General features: G+C 35.5%; 2 protein-coding genes across 4 annotated transcripts; both read right to left on the reverse strand.

Annotated features, from left to right (window-relative positions):
- Positions 1–527: 527 nt before the first annotated feature.
- Positions 528–3,304, reverse strand: LOC139775670 (golgin subfamily A member 7). Of its 3 annotated transcripts, none has more exons than XM_071711874.1 (4): positions 3,067–3,304; positions 2,135–2,194; positions 1,748–1,912; positions 528–1,628 (listed from the first exon to the last, which is right to left on the reverse strand). In XM_071711874.1, the coding sequence occupies exons 1-4, from the start codon at positions 3,295–3,297 to the stop codon at positions 1,338–1,340; spliced, it is 747 nt and encodes a 248-aa protein (XP_071567975.1). In that variant the 5' UTR covers positions 3,298–3,304; the 3' UTR covers positions 528–1,337. The 3 variants fall into 3 exon arrangements, with proteins under 3 accessions (XP_071567975.1, XP_071567977.1, XP_071567976.1); XM_071711876.1 differs by lacking the exon at positions 3,067–3,304 and adding an exon at positions 2,813–2,986; XM_071711875.1 differs by lacking the exon at positions 2,135–2,194.
- A 1,264-nt stretch (positions 3,305–4,568) lies between these two features.
- Positions 4,569–11,999, reverse strand: LOC139775677 (uncharacterized). Its single transcript, XM_071711891.1, has 9 exons — positions 11,856–11,999; positions 11,469–11,588; positions 11,235–11,352; positions 10,638–10,899; positions 5,885–6,037; positions 5,678–5,768; positions 5,310–5,446; positions 4,805–4,937; positions 4,569–4,716 (listed from the first exon to the last, which is right to left on the reverse strand). Exons 1-9 carry the CDS (start codon positions 11,997–11,999, stop codon positions 4,663–4,665), a joined length of 1,212 nt encoding a protein of 403 aa, XP_071567992.1. The 3' UTR covers positions 4,569–4,662.
- Between the last annotated feature and the right edge of the window lie 489 nt (positions 12,000–12,488).

The raw sequence follows: 12,488 nt of genomic DNA on the forward strand, positions 1-12,488 counted from the left end.
AGAAAGCGGACTAAAGCGTATGAAATTTCGCGCTGCATCGCAAACGGTTTCGCCTTGATCACAATGCCAATCAATTTGTAACGTAACTTACTTTTTATATCACCCTCGCTTTTTACACAATTTCTTTTTCTCTTCTCTGTTTTGTTTAGCCAATCCTCGGGTTTCTTTACGGCGCGACGAATGTTTGTGTTAATCGAATCTACCGTCTTCGCCGTCGAGAGGCATCCACATGCGCGACGAGCTGAACATCCCACTCAATTTACATATGCGAAAAAACTTTACGCTTTTTACGCGCGGATACAGAAACGCAATGGAAGATACATCGCGGAAGATGAGAAGAATTCGGAGAATTTGTCAGCATTCGTCGAGACCGAGGCTCACTCGTAATCGAGGTTCTCAGTTGGGCGGAACCTGAACGAAACACGCGCTACAGACGCTAACATCGAATGCCATCTCTTCGCTAAGTAATTCACGCAGACACGCATCTCATTCACGTCTCATTAATTAAATGCAGATGATACGATAAAGTCATAAATGAACAGTAAAAAAATATGTATAGACCCCGTCGTATACGTGACAAATCAACGTGGCGGCTCGCGGTAAACTAACTCGCGTCGTTCACGAACGTCTACGAACGCGACTTACACTTTCCTACCGCACCCTGATTCGCCCCATATACTTCATATACTTTCGTATGTTATATGTTCTGTGTACGCATATAGAAAATTGAATTTATAGGAAGTGCCACGGCTTCGTTACACATCCACGCGCTTCGATGCACGCCCTCCCTCGTAAACGCAGCAGCTGCCACTTAGGATCGAGACACCACGAATGCGAATGAACGCGAGACTCTCTTGCCGCAATTATGTCGACCTTGTATAAGCCTATTTTGTCACAATTAATTTCCACACGAAAATCCCCACGAATCAATCGCGCATATTCCCGCGTGTATCCCTGTTTCCCGCAGGGAGAACTACACTCTACACATATATTACAAATCTGTCCACCAATCTACATTTAGCTTTTAAGCCCAAGTACAAGGCACAACCTGACGGCAAGAGAGAGTTTCAGTTCATTACACACGTATTCGGCAAGATTAATTGTGCAAGGTGCATCTGAACAACTTGCGGCCCACAAGATATCGACGGAAAATTTGTTCCTTCAAACCTTGCAGGATTTCTGCACCTTACAAAAATGACTCAAACCAACCGGCATGCCCCGTAATTGTGCCGGCAGGCACCCACGAATGCGTGCATGTCCATGATTCTGGCGAGGTAATGTCCAGAGTACTGCGCGGAGGGTCACATGAAGAACTCCCTGGATCGGCTAATATGCAGTCACGACGCAGGTCTATCCAGTACCGAGATCTCTATTAGTCTGAGCCCGCGAGTTGTTGGGTCCGTCAGCAGGAGGCCGCGTGGCTTGTACACTCGATCGTTTTGCTCGCTGACGAACTTGGCGACCTTGCGCAGACACTTTTCGTAGTGTGTCTCGGTGCATATGCTTATCAGATAACCCGTGAGACAGTATAGGCAGCTCTCGCAGTACGTAGAACAACTGGCACGCTCTGCCTCGACAAAGTAGTTGTTCAACTGATTGATCGTGTACTCGAACAATTGTCTGTCCAACTAAATCAAGGAAATATTTTGTGATAAATATTTCTCGATCGTCCCTTCTGATTTGCAGAAAGTATATTAGCCTGACTTGAGCTATATACGGTTTAGAAGTTTTTGATTGGAATACTCACTCTATTTTCCAGTTCTGTAGGGAACCGCGTTTGGAACTTGACCATAGTACCTTCGCTGTAGTCGCGCTGTATAAAAACTTTCTGACAATGCTGAGGAGGCCCTCCACCTGCCTGCCCTCGTCCCGCGGACATGTCTTCCAGCGGTGTGAGGGCAGCATGATTGCCCTAAAAAGATATACATTCATCATTTCTATCATTATGAAATCTATATTCTTTATAATACCAATATGTATTCTACAACTTTATCTTTCCTAGATATGGCAATATAATAAGTTTTCGCACATGTTAACAAACAGCAAATATTTATTGCAGACATGGCATATTATTGTTTATACATATTGTTTATTGGTGATAACATTAATATCGAATTCTTGAACAATAACGTACTTTTCTTTCGTGATTAATCACTTCAGGCAGTATGCATAATGATTTCTTCGAGCTCGAGCTCTATAAAATAAAATGCAACATAGCATAACCATCTATTCTTATCCGCTTCTTTTTGCAAATATTATAACATACACTTAATACATTCTAATTACATCAACAATTAAGTATTGCAACATTGTGTCCTATCACTAATATTAGAAATAGTTGTTTGGCATTGGCGCATTAACTTGTGATACACTGACATACTTTTCTCTCATTATTGGTAGTACGCACAATGATTTCTTTGAGCTCGGGCTCTCTAAAATGAAATGCAGCATAGCATAACCATCTATTTTTATCCGCTTCTTTTTGCAAATATTATAACAAACACTTAATACATTTTTATGCTATTTGTATCAACAATTAAGCACTGTAACATTGCGTCCTACCACTAATATTGGAAACAGTCGTGTTTGGCATTAGCGTGAACTTACGATACACTGACATACTTTTCTCTCATTATTGATCCCTTTAAATTACGTTCTCGACAAACTCTCTAAACTCCGTCGCGCACAAAATAAAGCTTAATTCTGACGTTCAATCCATAATCTGTCCCTGAAAAGCTCCCGTTTCCCTCTCATCCGACACCACTCCTCGTGCCCGCGGAGCTAACCACAAAAAACCGCACCCAGCTCTCACCTCGGGAGTCGCGAGGACGGTCAGTCGCATCCTCGCTCTCGCTCCGTTTCGCAGCCACGATCGTTCCTCGTGTCGACGACCGAGACGCGGGGGAACTGATTCTTCGAGGGACAGAGGGATGACCGAGCGAAACGCCTTTACGCGGCCGAGGCGAGGGGATGACAGCCAGGAAGAGAGGCGCTCACGAGCGAGGGAGACGGACCGCGAGAGGAACGGAGAGAGGAAACGGCGCACGACAGGAGGACAGGACTCACCAGTGGCATTTTGAGCTTCGTCTTGCTGGTTGGTTGCCGTACGCTCCTGACGAAAGCCGAGCTCGAGCCTCGCCGTGTCTTCTCGGACGCGGTTCGGCGCGACGTGGACTCGGACTCGGGGGAATCGGCCGAGGGACCGCTGTCGCCTGCTGCACGTATACGAAATACGAACGGACCCACCAGCCCACCACGACTCGGCGACGACCGCGACTCGCGGCTCGCGGCCGCCATGAACGGTGCGCGCGCATGCGCGGCCAGCGCGACTTCGGTCTTCGGTCCTTCTCGCCTTCTCCCGCTCGCTCTCGCCCACTCCTCGCCGCGCCATTTCCCGGCGCGTCACCATACACACTCCCGTCCGTTCTTTTTCTACGGATCAACGCGAGGCAGCGAGGCAAGCACGCGTTTGGTCTCCAGGACGCGCGGGAAGAAAATTGGAAGGTGTATCAAAGTAACGAAGGTGCAGAAGTAAACAGAATAGCTTCTATTCCGGGGTTTCTTTTTGCGCATACGACTTACGGCTGTCTGCGCGCTTTCTGCTTCTAACATGGAAAAACGTTTCGCTTCTCGGCGCGGAAGAAGAGAGGCAGAGAGCAAAAAAGAGGAGAAGAGGAAATTGCAGAATGAAGATTTTGGAAAGAGGAGTCGGTGAGTTTTTTTCACTTGATATTATATTTGCGTTTCCTTGATACGCGAAAAAGGAATGTCGAGATCGCGAGTCGCTATAATTTCAAGCGACGCCGCTTTATTTGATAAGAGTACTTTTGAATTTATGCGATTGATAAAATGGATGTTTTAAGTTAATTAACATCCCAAGTAGCAAAGATGACGTTTAAAGACGTCTTATTGACGTCATAGACGTCATTAAGACGTCATTAAGACGTCATTTGACGTCACTTTGCTACCTGGGATGTTAAAGTAACATTATCAATTTTATTAATTCGGAAACGGGCGCCTGAGTTTTACATCCAACCTAACCTAACCCAACCTCAGTATCGAAAAAATAAAATTCACGTCACAGTAATTTTAATGTGCTGCTTTCGTTTATACTTAAATATTTTTTTTAGTTTCTCCTTACTTTTTTCAGGGAATTTGAATAAATCTATATACATATAATTGTCTTCAAATACTAGTAAATTGTAGAACAATGAAAAATATGCAATAATTAATCAATGACTTTTAATTGTAAAGGTGTAAAAATCACCCCAGGTAACCATTTATGCAAAAAAATCAGGCGCCTTTTCCTGGGTTAAAGCACATGATTGTTGACTCAAAATAAAACATTGCACGAATAACAAATTAATCTGTTGTATCTGTACTTTTCAAATTTATAAAATACTCAGTCTTATTTTATGTAAAATAATATTGGACAGATGTTGGTAAACAATGATTACTGCAAATATATCCCTGTGTAACGATTACCATAAGAATTCTGCGGAAAATCATAAAAATGATAGTTGATTAAACGAGAATTGAGATAAAATAATACCAATTATTAGTTTTCTACAAATTTTTACTATAATTTATTGACAAATTTATTACTTGATTCTATCTAAAGATTCTATCTAATTATAAAATAACTAATTTTAAGTTCGATAATCAATCTTTGAATGATAAGAACGCCGTGAAATAAGACATTCCCATTCGCACCACCTTGAATCAAAAACAGACGCACAAGTTATTGTTGCGCAAAACATCGCGAGCATGAACTTGCTTTATTTGCTAGTTTTAAGTTCCTTACCCCGGCGTAAGTCGTCATCGACAAAGAAATCATGTTACCTGCCATTAACCCACACGGTACGAAACTCCTGTGAAGAGATATGATTAAAAGAGATTTAATCCTAGGCGAAAAATTGTACCATTCCGCCGCGTATCTGCAAGAATGAGTTTAAATATCGATTTTAATTGGATTTTTTACATTTAAGTGAAAATTATTTTTTGCAATTGTATCTGAGATTAAAGTAACTCCCCAGCTAGCAGAATGTTCTAAAAGACGTCTTAAAAACATCACAAAGGCTTCTAAAAGACGTTTTTTATACATTTTTTAAGCGGTATTAAGACGTCTTTTAGAAGCTTCTGCTAGCTGAGTCCTAAATTATATTTTGAAATCATATTGGATTAACAGTACAGCAACTTCCTCGGATTTTTTATTCGAAAGATATTGCCTCGAATTATGCCAAAAATTTCAACAAGAAACAGTTCTGTTCTAGGAAAGAAGCTTAACGTATATATAAAACGATTATTACGCCCGATAAAATATATTCTGACTTTCATCCATTAATTTCTGACCGGAGTAACACACAATCATCAGCTGGATCAACGCTCCCATAACTATAAACATGTATCTTAGCAATTCTTGTAATTGGTCTAGCACATACACGATCTACAATGAAAACATAATTGTTTTTATATGATTTAATTTTTTTAGGGAGCACATTATAAAATAGTAAGATTTATTCATTCTAAGATTATTACGATTTTCAATTTTTATTAGCATTGAGAAAATTATGAAGATTCCTAAAGTGAATCTCTTATATATTAATGCAATCTTGTTGTGTTATATTACGTTCATATTTAATAGAAGATCTCAAACGAATAATTATTTAGTGCTTACTCGAATTCCAATTATGCTTAAAATTGCAGTTATTAAGAATAACAAGCACAACGAAAGATATTGATTCGTCGAATTCAATATATTAACAAATCTGTGGACAATATAATATCGTTAGTTTCTGATGGCAAACAGCAATGTCGTACTAATTTCGCTCATCTTATAAATATAAAGCAATGATGGAAAAATAACTTGACATAAGCTGCTCACTCTAGAGCAAGCTGATGTTTCTTTAAACATATGATGTATTCCCTGTACACAATCTCCTCGTTCGGCAAATCAAGCCCCGTATACACGCCACCTCCACATTCGCCGATTTCATTGTTATTTCCCACCTTTGAAATTATGTTTTCAACTTGCTTGCTGTAAAACATGATTTTTAAGGTGTCGAAAAAAACCATACGAATTATACGCGATATATTACATATATTCTATGATCTATATAATCTATAATTATATTAACGTAAAAATTATTCTTATGATGTTTCATTATGATATCATTACATATGCATCAAAATCATCATTGTAATCCGCGGGATAACTACCTGACTGCCGAGAACAGGCTGCAAGCATGAGTGGTGCACGTAATATGCATAGTATCGACACCCACCATGACGTTAATACCCACCAACATTAAAGCGGTGATGTAACAAAAAATCGGTACGAAATACTCGTCTTTATTTATCCTGAATTCAACTTCGATCCGCGAAAGATCGCGGACGTGACTGGTTTACTAAAGGCAGTATGATATCTAGGAACGCCGGTGTTAATGGTATCGCTATAAATCCTGACATCATGGCATACATTAGCACTGTAACATCACAAGAGAAGTGCGTTGTTCTTTCATTAATATATCAATTTATGGAGTATTCTATAATTATCCCTATTGGATTCGTCTGGAACGAATATGGGATTTTTCGAAAATTTTATTACAGCCTATTTATCTTTTGTTGTATGTTAATTTTTAACGTCAAATATCTGGACTGCCTTTTGTAGTTCAGATATCTGAGAGATTTGGTGGCTTGCAAAATTCTTGATTACATCTAGTATAAAGTAACGTACTGCTCTAAAGATATATAATCGCCGGCGATATAACTCACTCGAATAATATATTGTAAACTTTCGCGACAGCATAGAGTAATCTTTCAAAACTTGTACTTCCACATCGTTCGTAAATATGTCCCAATGCTTGTCGATGTCTTTATATAACCGTCGCAACTGTTTACAATACAACCATAATAGAAATGATTTAATGTGTTACATACAAACAGTTTTGCCGAAATAAAAAAGAATCAAAGATAACACGCTTTAGTTCCGAAAACTCACCCTGTCGTGATTCCAAAATTCACTCAGTATCCTTACAATAGTAGCGGTTGACAAGACAATTTGGTAGCCGGCGTCAAAAATCATTTGCACATTATCCCAATGATCGTATAATATTAATATCTGCGTATAACGTTGATCATCACCCGAAAAGTATATATTACATATAAATGCATCACAAACATACGTCAAACGTGTACTTTAATATTTAACTTTAAAATATTTCGCAATAGGAGACGTGCGCGATATTGCATGTGACGAGAGATGACAGTCATCAGCGCGATAAAAATCCTTAAACAGTAATTAAATTTTTTCCGACTCAAAATGTGTCGACTGGTACGCATTACCTCAAAGGGAAAGTAACTTATTTCGAGCAGGAAGCAGAAGATCGGCAACAACTTTCTCGCGAGCACACTTTGAAATGGCCAAAAGCCTATCATGGACAAAAATATCCGATTAACATTGTATTCTCGCAACAAATTCTCTAGCATGATCAATCGCTTTAGTTTCCCGGAGAAAGGCTTCAACGTAATGACACTTGCCATGCATGCAATCGATCGTTCAGCGGGTACAGGTCGCATATAAAACATGAAATCATAGGATGTCAGGAATTGTCAACCTATTATTTCGCCGAACGTATCTATCTATTGATATACCAAAGTATCACTTTCTCTGAATTAATATTTAATTTTGAAAGGTTGACGTACGAAAATATAATGGCATAGCACGATGCAACGTAAAAAGCTGTGGCTGACAATAATAATATAGATGTATCTCATGCATGTCTTTTTTGTTGATTTACTCTTCTGTTGAGAATATTTTATAGTTAGTTCTAATCTAGCACTTTCAGTGTTCGTGCGTGGAGTCGAATTGTATATTTAAAATTAATAAATGGAGAAAAATGTTAGGTAAAGTATAAGCAAAGAAATCGAGTTTGAATTCCACTAATCCGCTGATCCAAAGAAAGATTTTGCGGGAAGTTATAGAAAAAAGGATTAATTAATTTTTAATATTTCTGAAGCTAATAAGAAAAAAATTATATAAAAAAAAATATTTTAAGGATCAGATCAGTGATGCGATGTCAAGTATTTTTCATTTTTTAATCTTACAATTAGACTGATAAAATTAATATTATATTTTGTTTAATTAACGTATGCATTAACGTATATATATAATTATATTACGTAAGTTCTCGTTGAAGTTTACTCTGGCACGAAATAAAATAAATACTGTTTACGGCACAGTTAAAAAAAGAAAACGAAGAAAACGGAAACGAAAAGTATGAATGTCAAGTGAAAATTTTGTAAAAAAATACAAAAGCGGCTGATTGAATGAAACTAATTCCATTATCCAGTAACATTGTACTCTCTGTACTACAATTTATTGATGATGGGATCGAACACATATATTGCTGAGATATTAATAGAACACTTATCAGTCTTGGAGTGATAAAAACGCCGTAAAGTAAGACATGGCCGTTCGTAATACCTTTAATTGAATAAGAGGTATAAACTGTTTTATATGCATATAATAACGTTGTTATAAAACTAAATATTTTAGCTTCACGGTACTTACCGTCGCATAGGTTGCAATGGATAATGGAACCATATTACCTGCTTTTAATCCGCAGGGTGTACTAGTTCTATAAAGTGTTATAATTAATAGAGATTTTAATCTGGGCGAGAAATTGTACCATTCTGCGGCGTATCTGTAACATAAATGTAATAATTGATTTTAATCAAATTTTCAAGTGGAATTATGTACCCAAATTAAAATTAGTACTATTTTTTACATAGTGCGATCGGGTAACGATGATATGTCAGAACACTTATTGCAAAATAGTTTGCAAAAATTATAGTAATTTCTAAATTAATATCAATTTTATCTATATATTAATTACGTTTTTCAAATTACATCTTATTAAAAGTACCAAACAATCTGAAATTACAGTTGAAGTAAACTTATATTTAAGAAATCTTATGCACATGCCTACGGCACAGTTATTAGTATAAATCGATTACAAGAAGAACTTTAAATGTGCTGAAGTTATATTAAAGTATAAAATAATTACGCTCGATGAAATATATTTTGACTTTCATCCATTAATTTCTGACCGGAGTAACATATAATCATTAGAGTCACTAACGAACCCGTCATTATAAACATCGATCTTGTTAATTCACCCAGTTGATCCAATACATAGACAATCTATAACAAATTGAAAAATATTAACCCTTAAATGTCACCCGGGGTCCAGCGAACCCCAGACCCTTTAGAATGATATATTTTCAAATGTTCCCTTCAAAAATGGAGCTCATATTTATTTATTAATTATTTTTTATTTTTTTGATTTTGGAGCCAATATTTTAACTGTTGGCGATCTTAATTTTTTATACTATGTTGAAATTGAAATTTTAACAATATAAGCATTTTATTCTCTTTTCTAAGCCTTGAACAACATTGAAAATAATTTTCATAACTAAATATCAAAAAATCAATAAGTAAGGAAACATTTTTCATGCTGGGGTTTTTTAGACCCCATGTGTCATTTACGAAATTCTTGAGAGGTGTGGCATTTAAGGGTTAATTATCCTTTCAGAAAATAATTATATATTCATTCTTAAGATGAAAAACACTTATGTTGTAACACGTATATAATTAATAAAATTATATATCAAAAACAATCATAGATTTCACCCTTTTTTAATTACATTAGGAAAATTAATATAGATTTAATAAAAAATATATTTTTATTGCAGCAAATCAGGCTTTCGATATATTTTTTGTTTTCAGGTTTAAACTCTAACTTGATTTAATCGTCAAATCACGTATTAGACTATAAAGAGAGATTCAACATAAAGCTAATTTGATTTCGATCAATAAAAAATTACGAAAATCTGGTCTGTTACAATTTTTATTATTTTATATGATCGTACACATTTACGTTATCTGTTAGGAGAAAACATCTTATGTATACTTATTTAATACTTACACGTATTCCAATCAAACTCATAGTTCCAATAACCAACATTAACATAATTAATGAAATTCCTTGATACGATGAATCTAATGTATCAACAAATCTGTGTAATAAGAATAGTATTAACAAATTAATTTTTAATAGAGTATACACACAAAGAATCTAATATATCAACAAATCTGTGTAATAAGAATAGTATTAACAGATTAATTTTTAATAGAGTGTACATACAAATAATATTAACAAATTTATTTTTGAAAGAGTATTTGTCACACAAATGGTAATATTATTAGATATCATGTATGTAGACAGACAATAAACAATTTAACAAAAGTTATTTACTCTATAGCAAGCTGATGTTTCTTTAAACATATTTTATATTCCTGGTATATCATTTTTTCATTCGATGAATCAAGATCTACGCCATATTTATTTATTTCGCTGCTATCCGCTTTTAGATTCATGTTTTTAATTTGTTTGCTGAAATATGAATTTTACATTACTTTGCGAGAGCCCGGAAAATATATACTGTATACATTTGCGGCAAAATATATATAATTAGTATCTTGTTATAATTGCAATAATAATATTATTACCTAATGATACAATATAGAAACATTGAAATTATCCTATTTGCTTGATATACATACATATACTTACCTGACGGCAGCAAATAGACTGCAAGCATGAGCAGTGCACGCTACGTGCATTGCATCAACGCCCATCGTAACATTCGTTCCCACCACGATTATTGCGGTAGTGTAAAAAAAAATTGGTAGAAAATATTCATTTTTATCCACCCTGAATTCGACTACGATCGCGAAGAATCGCGGACGTGACTCGTTTAGAGGCATTACAATATCTAGAAGTGGTGGTGTTAACGGTATTGTTATAAATACCAACATCATAACATACATTAACACTGCAACATTGCGAGAATAATTTGTATGTTCCTTCAATAATATAAAAACTTATAAAGTATCCTAAAATTGTCATCATACTTTTGAATTGTTTGTAAAAAATTTATTTTTAGTGAAAATTTTATTAAATATCATTTATATGTTAATCAGTAATAGTAAATATTTATTACTAGAGTTGAGAGTTATAACAAGTGCTTAGTTTTGTGTGATTTATTAGGTCATAATTTGTTTAATTATATCACTACATTCCATTAACATGGGAATGGAATAATTCCATTACCGTGGAATAATGCTATGCCTAAGGAAGATAATTATCGTAACAATATATCGTACTTACTGGAGTAATATTTCGTAAATTTTCGCGACAACGTAGAATAGTCCTTCAGAATTTGAATTTCCACATCGTTTGTAAATATATCCCAATGCTTATCGATACCTTTATATAACTGTCGAAACTGATTGCAACAAATATGGAAACGATTTAACGTGTAACACCTGAAATATTTTTCCGGAGGTAAACATAATTAAAAAAAAAAAGATAAAACAATACATTTTAATTCTAAAAACGTACCTTATCGTGGTTCCAAAATTCATTCACCTGCCTTACGATAAACGAGGTTGAGATGACAATTTGATAGCAACCTTCAAAAATCATTTGCACATCGTTCCAATGATCGTACAATAGTAATATCTGAATGTAATATTTTCATTCGTATATATATGTTACAAATTCACATACATAAAATTTTACACGATTGACTTGTTACATCTAAATTGTTACATTTCTATATTTTACAATTATTTTTTAATTGCTCAAACTGCTATCAAATACGTTAGTTTGGCGCGATTATAATGTATATATGTATATTTTGTACAACACGAAATAGTAAAATAATAAAAATTTATAAGCACTAATCGAACGTATTGTTTGAAACGAAATTGTATTGAAGTGCAATACCTCGAACGGACAGTAACTTATTTCGAGCAGGAAGAAAAAAGTCCGCAATAAATTTCTCACGCGCTTACTTTGAAACGGCCAAAGGCCTATGATCGACAAAAATACCCGGTTGATATTGTACTCTCTCAGAAAATTCGACAGCATTTTCGTTCGTTTCAGCCCCGTGGGGAGACCGTAACATAATGATGCGTGCCACGCATGTTACCCATCGATCGTCGGCGAGTAGTATAGGTACATGAAACACGAAATGATAGGATGTCAGGAATCGTCTATGTCACCATATTATTTCGCCCTTGTAAGAGAGTATCAAGCTATCTATATTAAACCATCAATTTTTCCATCCTCCAATGTATTGTTTATTCGATATTGGTTTTGAGTGACATGTTACCGTAACGATATAGCACAATCTAATAGGAAGTTTGAGGGTAACGATATTAACAATGAAGATATGTGCTACTTCGTTTTAAGCATTTTTAGCGCTTCAGTGGAATCGAGGATTCTTGAAATTAGAAAATATTGCAAAATAAAGAAAAGTAACAAATTTTGTTTAAAAATCCATACTTGAATTTTGCTGATTTGAAGAAAATACAATTGCAGGAAAATATAGAAGGACAGGGGTAATTTTAAAGATTT

Source organism: Temnothorax nylanderi, unplaced genomic scaffold (genome assembly GCF_030848795.1).
Source record: "Temnothorax nylanderi isolate EJ_2023f unplaced genomic scaffold, tnyl_v1.0 TNYL_tig0102_pilon, whole genome shotgun sequence".
NCBI lineage: Eukaryota > Metazoa > Arthropoda > Insecta > Hymenoptera > Formicidae > Temnothorax > Temnothorax nylanderi.

Coding starts and splice junctions, on each gene's coding strand:
- LOC139775670 (XM_071711874.1), bottom strand. CDS start 3,297: ATGGCGGCCGCGAGCCGCGAGTCGCGGTCGTCGCCGAGTCGTGGTGGG. Junction 2,195..3,066: donor CGAAGCTCAAAATGCCACTG/GTGAGTCCTGTC, acceptor TTTATTTTATAG/AGCTCGAGCTCGAAGAAATC. Junction 1,629..1,747: donor CTACAGAACTGGAAAATAGA/GTGAGTATTCCA, acceptor TCCTTGATTTAG/TTGGACAGACAATTGTTCGA.
- LOC139775677 (XM_071711891.1), bottom strand. CDS start 11,999: ATGCTGTCGAATTTTCTGAGAGAGTACAATATCAACCGGGTATTTTTG. Junction 11,353..11,468: donor AATTTTGGAACCACGATAAG/GTACGTTTTTAG, acceptor TGTTGCAATCAG/TTTCGACAGTTATATAAAGG. Junction 6,038..10,637: donor AGTCTATTTGCTGCCGTCAG/GTAAGTATATGT, acceptor CATGTTTTACAG/CAAGCAAGTTGAAAACATAA.